The 16118-nt window shown below is 50.5% G+C and overlaps 1 protein-coding gene across 1 annotated transcript; it reads left to right on the plus strand.

Moving 5' to 3' along the window:
* Window positions 1–2630: 2630 nt before the first annotated feature.
* On the plus strand, window positions 2631–15299 carry SDE2 (SDE2 telomere maintenance homolog). Its single transcript, XM_066595148.1, has 7 exons — window positions 2631–2808; window positions 4075–4186; window positions 6152–6263; window positions 6535–6704; window positions 10836–10947; window positions 12487–13222; window positions 14741–15299. The coding sequence occupies exons 1-7, from the start codon at window positions 2701–2703 to the stop codon at window positions 14954–14956; spliced, it is 1566 nt and encodes a 521-aa protein (XP_066451245.1). The 5' UTR covers window positions 2631–2700; the 3' UTR covers window positions 14957–15299.
* The last annotated feature ends 819 nt before the right edge of the window (window positions 15300–16118 follow it).

Here is a 16118-nt window from a genome sequence, read left to right on the forward strand (position 1 = left end):
GGGCACGTGGGGTATTATTACTGAGGGGCACGTGGGGTATTATTACTGAGGGGCACATGGGATTTTATTACTGAGGGGCACGTGGGGTATTATTACTGGGGGGCATGTGGGGTGTTATTACTGAGGGGCACGTGGGGGTGTTATTACTGAGGGGCACGTGGGGTGTTATTACTGAGGGGCACGTGGGGTATTATTACTGAGGGGCACGTGGGGTGTTATTACTGAGGGGCACGTGGGGTGTTATTACTGAGGGGCACGTGGGGTGTTATTACTGAGGGGCACGTGGGGTGTTATTACTGAGGGGCACGTGGGGTGTTATTACTGAGGGGCACGTGGGGCATTATTACTGAAGGGCACGTGGGGTATTATTACTGAGGGGCACGTGGGGTGTTATTACTGAGGGGCACGTGGGGTGTTATTACTGAGGGGCACTAGGGGGTGTTATTACTGAGGGGCACGCGGCGTATTATTACTGAGGGGCACGTGGGGTGTTATTACTGAGGGGCACGTGGGGTGTTATTACTGAGGGGCACGTGGGGTGTTATTACTGAGGGGCACGTGGGGTGTTATTACTGAGGGGCACGTGGGGTGTTATTACTGAGGGGCACGTGGGGTGTTATTACTGAGGGGCACGTGGGGTATTATTACTGAGGGGCACGTGGGGTATTATTACTGAGGGGCACGTGGGGTGTTATTACTGAGGGGCACGTGGGGCGTTATTACTGAAGGGCACGTGGGGTATTATTACTGAGGGGCACGTGGGGTATTATTACTGAGGGGCACGTGGGGCATTATTACTGAGGGGCACGTGGGGCGTTATTACTGAGGGGCACTAGGGGGTGTTATTACTGAGGGGCACTAGGGGGTGTTATTACTGAGGGGCACGCGGCGTATTATTACTGAGGGGCACATGGGGTGTTATTACTGAGGGGCACGTGGGGTATTATTACTGAGGGGCACGTGGGGTGTTATTACTGAGGGGCACTAGGGGGTATTATTACTGAGGGGCACTAGGGGGTATTATTACTGAGGGGCACGCGGCGTATTATTACTGAGGGGTACGTGGGGTGTTATTACTGAGGGGCACGTGGGGTATTATTACTGAGGGGCACGTGGGGTATTATTACTGAGGGGCACGCGGGGTATTATTACTGAGGGGCACGCGGCGTATTATTACTGAGGGGCACGCGGCGTATTATTACTGAGGGGCACGTGGGGTGTTATTACTGAGGGGCACGCGGGGTATTATTACTGAGGGGCACGCGGGGTATTATTACTGAGGGGCACGTGGGGCGTTATTACTGAGGGGCACGTGGGGCGTTATTACTGAGGGGCACGCGGGGCATTATTACTGAGGGGCACGTGGGGCATTATTACTGAGGGGCACGTGGGGCGTTATTACTGAGGGGCACGCGGGGTGTTATTACTGAGGGGCACGCGGGGTATTATTACTGAGGGGCACGCGGCGTATTATTACTGAGGGGCACATGGGGTGTTATTACTGAGGGGCACGCGGGGTATTATTACTGAGGGGCACGTGGGGTATTATTACTGAGGGGCACGTGGGGCATTATTACTGAGGGGCACGTGGGGCATTATTACTGAGGGGCACGTGGGATGTTATTACTGAGGGGCACGCGGGGTATTATTACTGAGGGGCACGTGGGGTGTTATTACTGAGGGGCATGTGGGATGTTATTACTGAGGGGCACGCGGGGTATTATTACTGAGGGGCACTAGGGGGTGTTATCACTGAGGGGCACGTGGGGTATTATCACTGAGGGGCACGTGGGGTGTTATTACTGAGGGGCACGTGGGGTATTATTACTGAGGGGCACTAGGGGGTGTTATTACTGAGGGGCACGTGGGGTATTATTACTGAGGGGCACGTGGGGTATTATTACTGAGGGGCACGTGGGGTATTATTACTAAGGGGCACGTGGGGTATTATTACTGAGGGGCACGAGGGGCATTAGGGGGTATTATGACGCTGTGGGGTCACTAAGGGACAATGTTACTAAGAAGGGGCAGAAACGGCGCGGCTTGCTATAAATAAGAATGTTTCATGTTTCCCTTGTGGTGAATGTCGGCCATGGCGGCTGTAGGCGATCGGCTCGTCTTGTCATCGGAGACACCACAGATGCTTCCCCCTCCCACCGCCTGCAGCCACAGCAACATCTGCCGCCTCTGAGCCCCTCCCGAACCCAGCCACGCCCACCAACACCACCGCCAATCAGAGCGCGAGACGTCATTCACACATCCACTCCGCCCACGACTGGCTTTCATCCGCCATCTTAGTTTAGGGCATAATGGTGGATTTTCGATGCACCTTGGAAAAAACAAATTCTGTAAATACCGCTTTTTCTCATCGCCGCAACGCTCTATGGCGAATTATGAAACCCTTACGGCGCCAAAACTCTACTTGGGGCCAAATTACAGAGAATACAGATTAATGTAGAGATTTCAGTCGCAGGATCCCCGCCGCGGCCGAGTGTTGTCGTATTAAGTCCGACTGCGTAGTTAGTTTCTAGAATTTTCTCTCATGTTGTATCCGGAGGCGCTTGGTCGGCGTTGCCTGATCAAAGATGGCGGCCGCGCCCTTGCCTGTCGTGCGTGACGTAGGCACGTTTTTACGTAACTTCCTGGAAACTCCGCCTCGCCCGCTGCTCGTGACGCTGTGGCTGCTCCAGAGAGGCAAAGATGGCTGCGCTGGTGTTGTGGGTGCGGGAGGCTGGCAGCGGCCGGCTGTCGGTGTGTGAGGCGCCCCCTGGAGGACTGGTGCGGGAGCTCCTGCCCGCCGGGGACGCGGTGAGTGACCGGCGGTAGTATATAGATGGGGCTCTGACCCCAAGAGCTGACACTCTAAGTGAGACCGGCGGCAGAGACCTTAACCCCTTAGTGACGCGGACAGTTTTTGTGTCATTTTTGATGTTTTCTATCGACTTGCCAGAAACCAAAACTTTTAGATTTCTGTAGACGAAGTTGTATGAGAGGCGTTACCCTCTAAGGGAAACCCCTGCCGGGGGCGTGGTCGGGGCGGGGCTTGTCAGGACCCAATAGTAAGTGTCCCTCTTAGTGGCTCTGGTAGCAAGAGGGGCCACGACAACAATTCTAGTACCCCCTCAGGGGCCCCTGGTAGCAAGTGAGGCCCCCCACCCCCCCTCCTCCTCCTCTGCGGTTGGCTGTTTTACGTTTACAGTCCCTGTGCAGAGCTATGTATCGCCATGGTTACGGCTACGTGGCGCCCCTTGTACTGGCTGTAGGCTGAGTAGTCGGGGAAGCCGTCACATCCGGCTACAGCAGGACTGTTTGTAGTCTGTTACCATGGAGACGCAAAATAGTATAACTGACAATCATGACTATTTGTAAAGTTGCTGTGTCGCCATGACTGCGGCGGCGGCCCGTTTACGGTACGCTCACACATAGTGGAAACGGTGTACATTTTCCGCAGCGGCAAATACGCGCTGAATTTCCTATGAAGACCCCCCGCCGCTGGTTTGAAGTCCCATGCGGTTTTTGATGCAGCGTTTGTTTCAGTGGAGGGGGTGGAGTCTGCAGCGGCTCGGCGGTAAGTCCACAAGGGGCGGAGTTTGCTGTAGGTTGTCCACAGCTGACGTTCCGCAGCGCAAATTCCACATTAAAAACCGCGTCTGCGTATTTTGGTGCTGAATTCACCCCCCATTAGAAGCGGTGGGATCCGCAGCCGCCCGCCCCGTGTGAGCGCCCCTCACGGTCGAGTCTGCCTGTAAAACCGCGGCCCAATCTATGGCTGTTCTGCGGCGGATCCGCACCAAAATCCGTATGTGGATGCGTTTACACGGGTGAGGAGGCGCCGCGTGCGTCTGCATGGAAATGCCGCCCATCGACAGGACTAAATCTGCGCACAGATCCGCATCGAGAACCGCAGCCGGACAGCCACAGATTTGCGCCGCGGCTTTACAGGTGGAATCCACGCTGCGAACGTCCCGTAATGTTGCTGATTTTGGTGCTTATTTCCCGCTCTTTAGTCCGCGCTCCCTGTGAGACCGCCTGTACCGGCGCCGCGCCTCATACGTGTTTCTTCTCTAATTTCAGAGTCTGCGTGATTTCTATGTGAAGTGCAATGGCCGCCGTGTCGGCGCAGAGGAGACGCTGCGGAGCGGCGCTGTGTACAGCGTGGAGCCACGACTATGTGGGGGCAAAGGAGGTGAGTCTGTAGTGCGATCCGGCATCCTGAGCCGCAGATTCTGCCGGGAGACGCTCTGCGTTCGGGCGCTCCGGACGCTCCTCCCTGGTGGCGGCGGCCGATGAGTGCCATTGCTGGGTCCCTCTGCTCTCCCCCTCAGAGCCATGCAGCCGCAGCTTTCTCCTCCGTCCCCTTGTAACACGTATGACCGCTCAGCCCAGCCGCGTGTCGTGTGTCCGGGGGGGTCAGGAGGAGGAGCTGTTGGTCCAGCGGGACTGCAGGATGGGTTACCTTGGCGCTGGATTGAAGGAACTGTAGTGTTTTGCTTGGTCCCAGTTTGCCACCCTTAGTGGTCTGCGGCACGGGGGTCTTCATGAAGCAGTCCGTGTAACCCCATAACGCTGCAAGGCGTACAGTTACGTCCTGCAGCTTTGAGGTATGTACAACACCTGCCCGCAACAGCTCCGATAAGCCGCGCCGCCCGGTGGAGCTGTTAACCCTTTAAACGCCGCAACCAAAGTTCAAGGATACCACACCTACCCCCACGATAAGATCATGGGTGGCCGTGCAGTTGCCATGGCAGCCGGGGGCTTTCTGAAAGGCCACAGGGCTTTCATTGCAAATTGCCTATCAAGCCGTGCCCGTGGGTTGGCTTGTTAGACTGCCGGACAGATCGCGGTATGATGTAATGCTCTGGTATGACATCATACTGCAGGGGCGATCAAAGCAGTGAAAGTTTTTATTCCCTGTGGGGACTAAAAAAAAAAAAAAGTAAAAAGTTTTACTAATTAGTAATAAAAATAAAATAAGTAAAAAAAAACTTTTGCCATATTTATAATAAAATAATCTAAATACTAAAACGCACGTATTTGGTATCGCCGCATTCGTAAAAGTCTGCATGATAGTAACACATTATTTACCGCACGGTGAACGTCGTCAGACAAAAGAAAGAACGCCAGAAATGCCTTTTTTTTTTTTTCTTAGTCCGTCTCCAAGAAAAAAATGTAATAAGTGATCACAAAGTCATACGAGTTCGAAAATGGCACCAACAGAAACAACAGGCCGTCCGGCACAACTACGTCGACAGGAAATTAAAGTTATGGCGGTCAGAAGACGGCGACAAAACATCATCAAAAAATTAAATGTCTTTGAAAAAAATAGTACAGGAATAAAACATCATAATTCGGTCTGGCAGTCATCGCACCGAGCGCAGAATAACGGCAGCAGGTCATTTTAGTGCCAGTTTGGGCGCCGTAGAAACAAGACGCACTGAAAGATGGCGGGATTTAATTTTTTTTCCCATTTCACTCCACTTAAATATTTTTCAGTACATTAAATGGCGCCAATGAAAAATACAACTTGTCCCCGAAAAAAGAAAACAAAAAAACCCCTCCGACGGCAGCGCTAATAGATAAGAGTTATGATTTTTAAAAGGGGGAGGAAAAAGCGAAAATTGAAGGGAAAAAAAGGGCCATGTCCTTAAGGGGTTAAATCAGATCTGTCATTTTTAAGGTTTCTTCCCATCGGAGTCATCTATGGCACATCCGCAGGCTGCTGTACGGCTTCTAGAATCTTCTCTCATATCCAGAAGCGTTTGGTTGCGTCTCCCTCATTAAAGATGGCAGCTGTCCCATTTTTGACTCCGCCATTTCTCATTTGACTTCTGGGCGCTGAAAGAATCTTCTAGTTTGTGTCCGGAGTGTTTATGAGAAAAGTGTTCTCCCTGCTTTACACTGCAGTCATCGACGCGCCGGGTGCATATTTAGCGGACAGTGAAGTCCTGGGAACACCTTGTTGGTAACTTATCTGCAGGGTCGATCGGCATCCGAGAAATCATCACAGCATTGCCGATGTGTTCGTATACGTCCGTATATCACGTGGGCGCTAACAAGGGCATGTGGTCCAGGAGCCGGAGGACCCCTTTAACCGACCCCTGGGGTTTAATAAATGCCTGACATGTTTTCACACTTTATCGTTTCCTTTAAGGTTTCGGCTCGATGCTCCGTGCGCTCGGTGCGCAGATCGAGAAGACGACGAACAGGGAGGCCTGCCGTGACCTGAGCGGGAGGCGGCTGAGGGATGTCAACCACGAGAAGGCGTAAGCTATCTGTATAGACCTGAAGGGGGAGGGGTGGCAGTAAGCGGAGCGCCTCCAGTTATCGTCTCGCCAAAAGTTCTATTCACTAATCTGTAGTTTGTGGGGAAGTTGCATGGCCGCCCTAACAGCCCCCCGGGGTGCCCGCCCTCCTCAGAGTCCAGAATGTCCCCACTTGTCCCGTTGCGTAGTGATGCGGGAGTTTGTGGATCATTTATTGTCCCTTTGCCCAAATCTAATAAGTTATACTTTTATTGTGTTTCTCTTTTCCTAGAATGGCGGAATGGATAAAGAAACAGGCGGAGCGGGAAGCCGAAAAGGAGCAGCGGCGCCTGGAGAGGCTAAAACGCAAACTAGCCGAGCCCAAACATTACTTCACTGATCCGGAGTATCATCGGCAGTGCAGCGACATGTCCGAGAGGCTCGAGGACTCGGTGATTAAAGGTACAACTGCCTTCTTATATACAGGGCGATCTCTGGGGATTGTCACTCGGTCTAGTCGCTGCGTGCCAATGGACTTAAAGGGGCAGTACGAGGGGGGGAATTACATTCAAATCTGCCCAGCGCTGCATCAAAACATAGTTGTACTTGCCTCACCCCATTTCCCTGCAGCTCCACTGCCAACGGTGCCCGGCCAACCACTGCAGTCTTCTTCCGCCTCTTCCATCATGGGGACATATGACTGCTGCAGCCCTTTACTGGCTGATCCTGAGTTGGATGCAGATGGTAATTGGCTGCAGTGGTCACGTGACAGGATGGCATCCCTGGAGGCAGAAGAATGCAGTGGTTGACCGGGCGCTATTGGGGCAAGAGCTGCGGGCATCGGATGAGGCAAATGTGACTGTTTTTATGCAGAGCGGATTTCAATGTAAATTTCTTTTCTCCCCATACCGCCCCTTTAAGGCCTCTTTCACACCGGCTACAAAATCGCATCGCTACAAAACCCATGTATGTGAAGCCCATGCTTTCCTGTGGGTTCCTTTCACATTTGCAATGTTTTGTGGCATGCGACATTGCAAGTTTTGCGATATGCACGCGACCTGCGAGGTTTTGTAGTTTCCCCTTTGTTGCATTGCATGAAAACGCGGTTATTGTGCGGTGCGATGCAACTTTAACAGTAGGAAATCCTACTATCAAAGCCGTAAAGTAAGCCCTAGCTGCAGGAGAAAAAAAATAGAATACATCACCTAGAAACGCTGTCATCTCCACTGCTCTTCTCCCCGGTCGCCAGCACTGGTCTTCAGCATTCCTTCTGGCCAGGGATTGGAAAGTCTCCGCCTCCGGGAAGTGCTGCCTCTGATTGGCTGAGGGCCGCGGCTCAGCCAGTTAGAGCCACCGCTCGATGAATCAATCGCAGCCAGTGAATGGCTGTGATTGGCTCATCGAGTGCTGGCTCTGATTGGCTGAGAGTCACAGCGCTCAGCTGTATTTTTTATTTTGTTTTTGTCTCCTGCAGTTAGGGCTTTGATAGGATTTCCTACTGTCAAAGTACCGCACAATAACCGCGTTTTCATGCAGTGCAACAGAGAGGAAGGCTGAAGACCAGTGACAGGGACCGGGGAGAAGATGCAGCGGAGCTGCACAGCGCTGCTTAGGTGATTTGTATTCTATTTTTTTTTTCTGCAGCTAGGGCTTAGTTTTGGGGTAGGGCTTATATGTCAAGCCTCCCCCCAACCCCATAAGTGAGGCTTTTACTTGGCCATTTCTGTCAGCTACGTTTTAAATGAATGGAGCGATGCCACGCATGTGTGACCGCTGCTCCATTCAATCTCAGTTTCAAAGCAGGTGAGTGCAGTGCGGCTGCTGTGAGGAGGAGAAGGGGACTCCGATTCTTGGAATTGGGCTCCTGGTAATGAGGCCCCCCACCGATCAGACTTCTATCACCTACTCTATGAATAGCAACCACAAACGAGAAAAGCCGGCTTCTTAAACACTATTTTACAAAAAATCCATAAAATGATGATGTGTACCATGTGACCCCATGTCAGCGCACAGACACGGCTGGAAAGACGCTGCTTTCTTGATCGCAGCATATACAGTGAGAAGTTATCGTAACGGGTGTGGGGTATTTATTAAAACACTATTTTTTTGCGTTTGGTAGTTTTTACCTACAAATATCGGGAGCCCCACGGGGGCGAGACTCTGACACTAACTAATCTGATGGGGTGGGTGGGTGGAACAATATATTTACTCTCATTCCAACCCATATAAACCTCAGATAGTGTGGTGCGCACGCTTCATAGATGACATTATATGGGATCTCGCTGGGGCCTCCGCACAGGAATTCATAAATTATCTCAATGCTCTCTGTGAATAAGTGGAAACTTCCTTTTTTAGGAAAAGTACTGCAGGTAATACTATTCTACAAGCCAAAAGTTGTCACCCATCTCAGACCGTTAAAGCGATACCCATAGGGGAACTAATTATACGTGTTCCCTAAAAAAGGATTGTAGAGTCGCTGAAGCTGATAGATGCAGACGACTAAAAGGTCGGGGATACAGAGACTGAGTGTTTGAATAGAGCTACGAAAAGGGTTAATAACATGGATAGAAAGGTCTTGTTGGAGGATCAAGTAATCAGAACTATAAGACAGAGGACTGACTGCTGACAGTTTATAGCAGGAATCTTGAAACCTTTGTCTTTCTCTCATCTAATCGTCCTAAAAGGGACAAAATTCTAAATCAAATATTGGAAAATGGCAACAATGTATTCCAAGAAGAAATAGAAACTTAGTGAACAAGTTATCTGCAAGTCATTCCACTGCTGGTGATCCCAGAAGGGGTTTCACATGCGGCGGCGCTGGATGTGGAGCTTGTAGACATGGGACTAAAACTGAAAGTGCGGATGGTAAATCTGAGTTCAATATTAACCCTTTCCAATCCAATTTTGGATTCAGTGTTTCCTAAAAGGCTTTCTCTTTTTGCTGTTCTACAACGGTGCCATCTGCTGGCTAAAGCCAGTGTGTGTACGCCAGAGAGGCTTTGACAGCGGAGCGACTGGCAATAGACGGTGAGAATACCCTGTCGGACGTCTTCTGACATTGGAGCTGTACAAGCTTCAATCACAATGTAGGAAGATGTCTGACAGTGGATTGGAAAGGGTTAAAAATGTCATCATTTGTGATAGTAAACATGTCATTTACAGCATGTTTTGCCTTAATTGTAATGACATCTATACAGGCTGCAGGAGTCGCAAGTTAATAACCCGCCGCATGGGGCATATTAATGAGATAAAGAACACAAATTCTTCGTGCGGCTCTTAGGAGTCATTCAGATTCTGCGGTATTGAAGCAGGAAAAGAGGAGGGGATTGGAGAAAATGTATTGGAAGTTGGAATCCCTTACCGGGGGCTAAACTTCAAAAATATTTTTTAATAATATATTTATTAAAGAGAAGGAGAAAAAAAATATATAACTTTTTTGAAGAAAGCAGTGTCTTTCGGAACGCCTCTGCTCGCTGACCTGGGGTCGCACGGCGCCCATTATTTAGAACTGTATGGAATTTTTTTGTAATAAGACGTGTTTTTAAAGATCCGGCTTTTCTCCTTTGTTGCTCTTCAAGCCATTTGACTCCCGCTCCCTCGGAGCACCTGAAATATTCAAGCAGACCGGGGTAAATATTACTAACCAGATGAAGATAACGCTGTGTTTTGTACTCTGTGGATGGGCGACTGACTGCGGGGATCTCAGATTCTCTCTTCTTTCTCCTGCTCCTGCCATTGGACTTATTGTAAATGGATATAACGGTGAAGCCAGTGGATGGCATGGGCATAAGAGCCGTGCCTATGCAGTTATTAGCGGCTGCCAGCTGTAATACGCAGTCTATATCCAGCTACGGTGGCCGGGATTGAATTCCCACCTGATCCTGGCCATTTCGCTCATTATAAGCTATGGTAAATAGTGACCGCCGCAGCATCCAAGAGGTTTGACGGCCTGTCGGAGCCTCACAATACATTGCAGCCAGGAGCCCAACAAAGGACTCCCGGACTGACTGACATCTGCCGCTGGCATGGACTAAAGGGGTGCTTGTCAGTGCTAAACCGCCGGTGACCCGCTGTGCAGACACTGCGGTATGGTCCTGGTCACATGAATGGGGCCCACTGCAGTTCTCTGCCTCATTGCAAAGGGAAAACGTAGAAGAGAAAGGCGAACTAAATCAGCACTGCAGTCCCTTCATTCTCGGGATCGGAGAGGGTCCACAAGTTAGACACCCAGCAAGCGTAAAGTGCTGGCGCACAGTACCCATAAGCCATTTTAGAATGGGACTATCCCTTTAAAAGGTTGTCTGATTTCCAGTAGCAGAAACTTCTTTCATCCCAGAAGTTAGAGATCACAAACTTCAGCAATCTTGTCTGACATCACAAGAACATGAGTGCATTTCCTCTGTAGGGGGCGCTCCACACGGTGACTATACTGGATCTTTCTGGAGGCCATTATAGCCATCAGCTGTGTCGTCATGATCACGTGTCACCGGCAGGCCCGTCCCCGGGGGTATGGTGGGGGGGCTGTCATGTCTACACCAAGAATATAAGAAAGCTGGAGCTTCATACAGTAACGATATTTCTGTGTTTGCGCAGGTTTACAAGCTTCTTCAAGCTCAGCGGTTTCTGCAGATTCCAGCGACACTCGAAAACGCAGGAAGAAACTGAATGGCGGTGAAAAGGAATCGGGAAAAAAGCAATGCCTCTGGTAAGGGGTGATAGTAATATTGGGGGTGTAGGCCGTTCCACAAAAACAGCGACGTGTCACAAACTGGCATCGTAGGATGCAACATCTAATTAATATTCTAAATGTTTTGTTTTCCCCTTAAGTGATCACTAGAGGGCGCATGTGAGACATATTATAGCGCATGTGGTTAAAGGGGTTGTACCAGAACATCCTTCTCTCCTATCCACAGTTCTCCAGATCAGTGGGGGGGGGTCTCAGTAGTGGGACACCCACTCATCAGCAAGTTATGCCCTAACCTGCGTATAGGGGATAACTTGTAATCTTAGTACAACCCCTTTAAGAGCTTATTCATACAAGTAGTTTTCACATCCGTGCAGATTGCATGTTTACAACGGACTGCGCACTTGACCCATTACAGTCATTAATGCTATGCAAAAAAATGCGTACAGATGCGACGCACACATATAGATTACAGTTGGGCCGTTTCTTACTTACCAAAATTGAACCAGTTGGTCTGAAGAAGCCCTTCGCCTGCACACTCATCATGCAGCACAGATCTTAAAGGGGTTGTAGCAAGACCTAACGTTATCCTCTATCTGACCTGATCTGAGATCGCTGTTCTCGGGGCTTGGTGGAGATTCCAATGGACCCCCCATGACCGCAGTGGAGGATATTCCTGTGCGCTGCTGCTCCATTCATTTCAGTGACGGCACCAGAAATAGCGGCGTGCAAGCGCTCGGCATTCTTTGATGCTGCAATAAATGGAGCAGGGATGCATGTATGTCCTCTATTCATATGGCAACTGTTGGGGTCATTGGGGGTCCCAGCAGCCAGACCCCCATCCATCATACAGTTAGCCCTATCCTGTGCATACGAGATAACTTTATATAGTGGTACATCGCCTTTAGCTACTTGCTGATGTATCACAGGGAGCGGCCATGGCGTGCTTTTTATTGCCTTGATCTCGTTGGTGCAGCCTTCGATCCGGACAGGTAAACATGATTGCAGCCCTGTGCAAGACAGAAAGGGAGCCCCCGTGAAGCAACAGTTGTTGGGGCTGGCATCACCGTAGACACCTTGGACCTAACAAAGGCCTCCAAGGCGCGTGTTTTAGATTTTGAATGCTGTGTGTGATTAGAGCGCTGCTGCGCATGCGTGATCGTTCACTAAAATGGGATGAAGGGAGATTGCCGAGTGCATTGATCTCCAGCAGTCAAGCATGCGCACTGCCGCCATGCTCACTTAGGACATTTGCGCGCTCCAGTCTTGAGATCGCTGGGGTCCCAGCAGTCGGACCTCCATTCATCAGACATTACCCATCTAGGGTGCGCTCACACATTGTGGAAACGCTGTGCTTTATCCGTAGCGGACATGTTTGCTATTAAAGTGAGGGGAAAAAACTTACGCGGTGGTTTTTCTGCTGTAACCGCACCGTAACTTTTTGCTGCAGAGTTTTTTTTACTGTGGAGCCATGGCATTTCCACCCTGTGTGAACGCACGCTTGATGTTGCGCTCCAGCTGTGTAGCGATTGCAAGTCTAATAATTGTGTTTTCTTGCAGGACGGGATTGGAGGGTTTAGAAGCGTCTTCCAGTTCCGACAGCAGCAGTGAAAGCGATTATGAATCCCCCTCTACGTCTGCATCGTGTAGCAGCGCTGGACAGAGACCGCAGACCTCCGACAGCGATTCCGATGCACCTTGTTGTTCCACTAATGCAGCCGCTGAGCAGAGTCCAGAATGCATCGCAGCGGGAAGTTCTGCGGCTGCAGATGTGAAGCAGCCGATAAATGATCCAGATGAGCAAGCGCAGCACTCCGCCAGTAATACAACCACCGGGCCTAGTACAGAGCAGCGAGAGCCAGGCGGCTCCATGCAAGAGTCCACAGATGTGGGGCAGCCGGTATGTGATTCAGATGAGCAAGCGCAGCGCTCCGCCAGTAATGTAACCGCTGGGCCCAGTACAGAACATCGAGAGCCTGGCGGCTCCATGCAAGGGTCCACAGATGTGGGGCAGCCGCTATGTGATCAGGATGAGCAAGCGCAGCGCTCCTCCGGTATTACAACCACCATCCTCCGCACAGAGCACCGAGAGCCAGGCGGCTCCATGCAAGAGTCCACAGATGTGGAGCAGCCAGTATGTGATCCTCATAAGCAAGCTCCGTGCTCCTCCAGGATTGCACCCACTGACCTCCGCACAGACAACCGAGAGGAAGGCGGCTCCATGCCAGAGTCCTCAGATCCACAACCAGAGAAGCTGCATGTTACTGCTGACACACAGCAGGGAACTCCTAGTGCGGTAAGTTGCTGTCATATATTAACATTGCTTATTCAAAGGGGTCGTCCCAGTGCAGCCACATAACAGACAGACATGTACTCGCCTCTCCCACCTCGCTGCAGCCCCCATGCCGGCGCTCGGTCCTCCGTGCCCAGTGTTTGTTTACTGGCTGCAGTCAGTCTGTACGGGACGTCACGGGTTGCTGCAGTCAGTGACCGTGTGCCGAGCTGTGCCGCTGGCTGCAGCAGCCGATGACATCCCATACAGAGGCTATTACTACCTGTAAATATGACATCACGAGGGAGCAGCGGTGCGGGACACAGCGGGGAGACGGGGGAGGGGAGTATGTGTCATGCTGCTGCATGAGGCACATGTTATCACAAAAAACAAACAACTTGGACGACCCCTTTAAGGCGCACCACTTTTACAGACGGGGCGATGCCAATTATGTTTTTGGGGGAGGGATTTGTTTTGATTTGTGTACACCAAGTTTTTTGTTACTTTTTTTTCTTTAGTCACATGGGGGACTGCAATACCATATATTGTACTACAGTGTTGCAGTACGTAATATATTTAGTGACACTTAAAGGGGTTGTCTCGCGGCAGCAAGTGGGGTTATGCACTTCTGTATGGCCATATTATTGCACTTTGTAATGTACATCGTGCATTAAATATGAGCCATACAGAAGTTATTCACTTACCTGCTCCGTTGCTGGCGTCCCCGTCTCCCTGGCTCCGTCTAATTTCGGGGTCTTCTTGCTTTTTTAGACGCGCTTGCGCAGATGGGTCTTCTCCCTTCGGCTCGGCTCGGCAGCATTGGCGTTTTGGCCCCGCCCCCTTGTACGCATCATCGCGTAGCTCCGCCCCGTCACGTGCCGATTCCAGCCAATCAGGAGGCTGGAACCGGCACACGTCATGGGGCAGAGCTACGTGATGACGCGTACAAGGGGCGGAGCCAAAACGCCAATGCTGCCGAGCCGAAGGGAGAAACCCATCTGCGCAAGCGCGTCTAAAAAAGCAAGAAGACACCGAAATTAGACGGAACCATGGCGATGGGGACGCCAGCAACGGAGCAGGTAAGTGAATAACTTCTGTATGGCTCATATTTAATGCACGATGTATATTACAAAGTGCATTAATATGGCCATACAGAAGTACTTAACCCCACTTGATTTCGCGAGACAACCCCTTTAAGTCCTGCCACAGGCATGGCTTAGTAGGCTGAAATCCATGGCGGGCCTAGAAGCCTTCATTAGGCCTTAGTCTGCTATGGCAACTAAATGTTACCCAACTATCGAGTTTAAATGCCGCAGTCAGCACTTACCACTGCGGCTGGATGTCCTCCGAGCTGTTTTACAGCCATTACCCATCAGGTATTGAGCCCGCCCCATACAAACCCTGCACACATTCAGCGTACATGGATTTGGGTGAGAGGCTTTTAGGTTACAGGAAAGCTCTTCAATGTCAGAAGTTCTCCATATGCTGTTATGCCGCTGCTCGGATTCTTCATGATCGCTTTCTCTTCTGTCTTGCTAACAGGATTCCGCCTCCTTTAACCTCCTCGCATTCACCTCGGCTTCGGAGCTGGAAGCACTGGGGCTGGAAAAGTTGAAAGTTGAACTCATGGCGCTCAGCCTAAAATGTGGTGGAACGCTGCAGGAACGGGCAGCCAGACTCTTCTCCGTGCGCGGACTTACCAGAGAGCAGATCGACCCGTCACTTTTTGCCAAACCAAGCAAAGGAAAGAAGAAATAGAAGATATCAAATCGCTGCGGAACTTTACACCAAGTGTTCAAGTGCCCCTCCAGGCCCGGGCAAACCAAGATGGCTGACTGCCTGATACACACTGTGCATTGGTAGTCTAAGACGCTACATCCTGATCTGATTGGCCGGCATTGTTCTTGTGAGCAGTGCGGGCCAATCGCAGCCGTGTCTACTGTCTTACACTAACAATGCATTGTGCTTCAGGTACTCAGAGAAGCGGTTCGGCCATCTTGGCTTGTCCAGGACCAGCTGCTCTCATTTACGGAGCCGGCCTCCCCATTACGCCAAGCTGCGGGTTTTCTGTATTCATTGTTAATAAAATGTTTAGCTTTTACACCTCTCGGCTCTCGCATGTAATAAGAGACTCTTACAAAGCTCCTAAAGGGATTCTTCAGGTCACCGTGTCGTTGACAGGCGCTTATTTCAGCGATCTGTCATTTAGGTGGCGTTCGCACTGCGTTTTCTGTGTACGCTAAACCACACGGATTCATGCTGGTAAATGTATAAAAATGTTAACGTTGACATATACAGAGTTTCAGAGCAAAAACGTGGATGGCTGGTATACGGACGTCTTACTGGTTTGCACTTCAGTTGGTGTATTTTGCAGCACATGGTGGCGCAGTTGACTGTTGGGTCCCAAAAGAAAAGGCAAACGTTCACTTATGTTTTGTTTTTTTTGTTTTGTTTTTAAATCCGGTTTTCTAACAGCCCGTTTTTTTCTCGCCCTTGAAAACGCCTACATTTAAAAAAAGATCAACAAACTGGAGAAACCACTTTTCGCCCGCTCTCACACGCGGCCCCGGCAAAGTGCTGCGATTTAACTTTTTTTTTTGGAAGCAGCATTCCTGCCTCGGTCAGCGGCTTTAGCGCACCCCATCATTGATGAGGTGCGCTAAACACGAAAAATAGAACAGTCGGCACTTGAAAACTGAGCGCCGCGTTCATGTCTGCGAGGCTCTGTTGAAATCAATGCGAGCGTCATACCGGCGGTCAAAACACCACGGTAATCACGGTAAAAACCGTCTGAGAGCGGCCGTAGTTTTCCGTGATTCTACTCTTATTCTTGTGTGCATTTTTTGTAAAGATATATACAAACAAGTTTTTAATGGTTACTTGTTTAATGACGACTACAGATGAGTGAGTAGTGCCTTAG

The sequence above is a fragment of the Eleutherodactylus coqui genome, chromosome 3 (genome assembly GCF_035609145.1).
Source record: "Eleutherodactylus coqui strain aEleCoq1 chromosome 3, aEleCoq1.hap1, whole genome shotgun sequence".
Classification (NCBI taxonomy): Eukaryota; Metazoa; Chordata; class Amphibia; order Anura; family Eleutherodactylidae; genus Eleutherodactylus; species Eleutherodactylus coqui.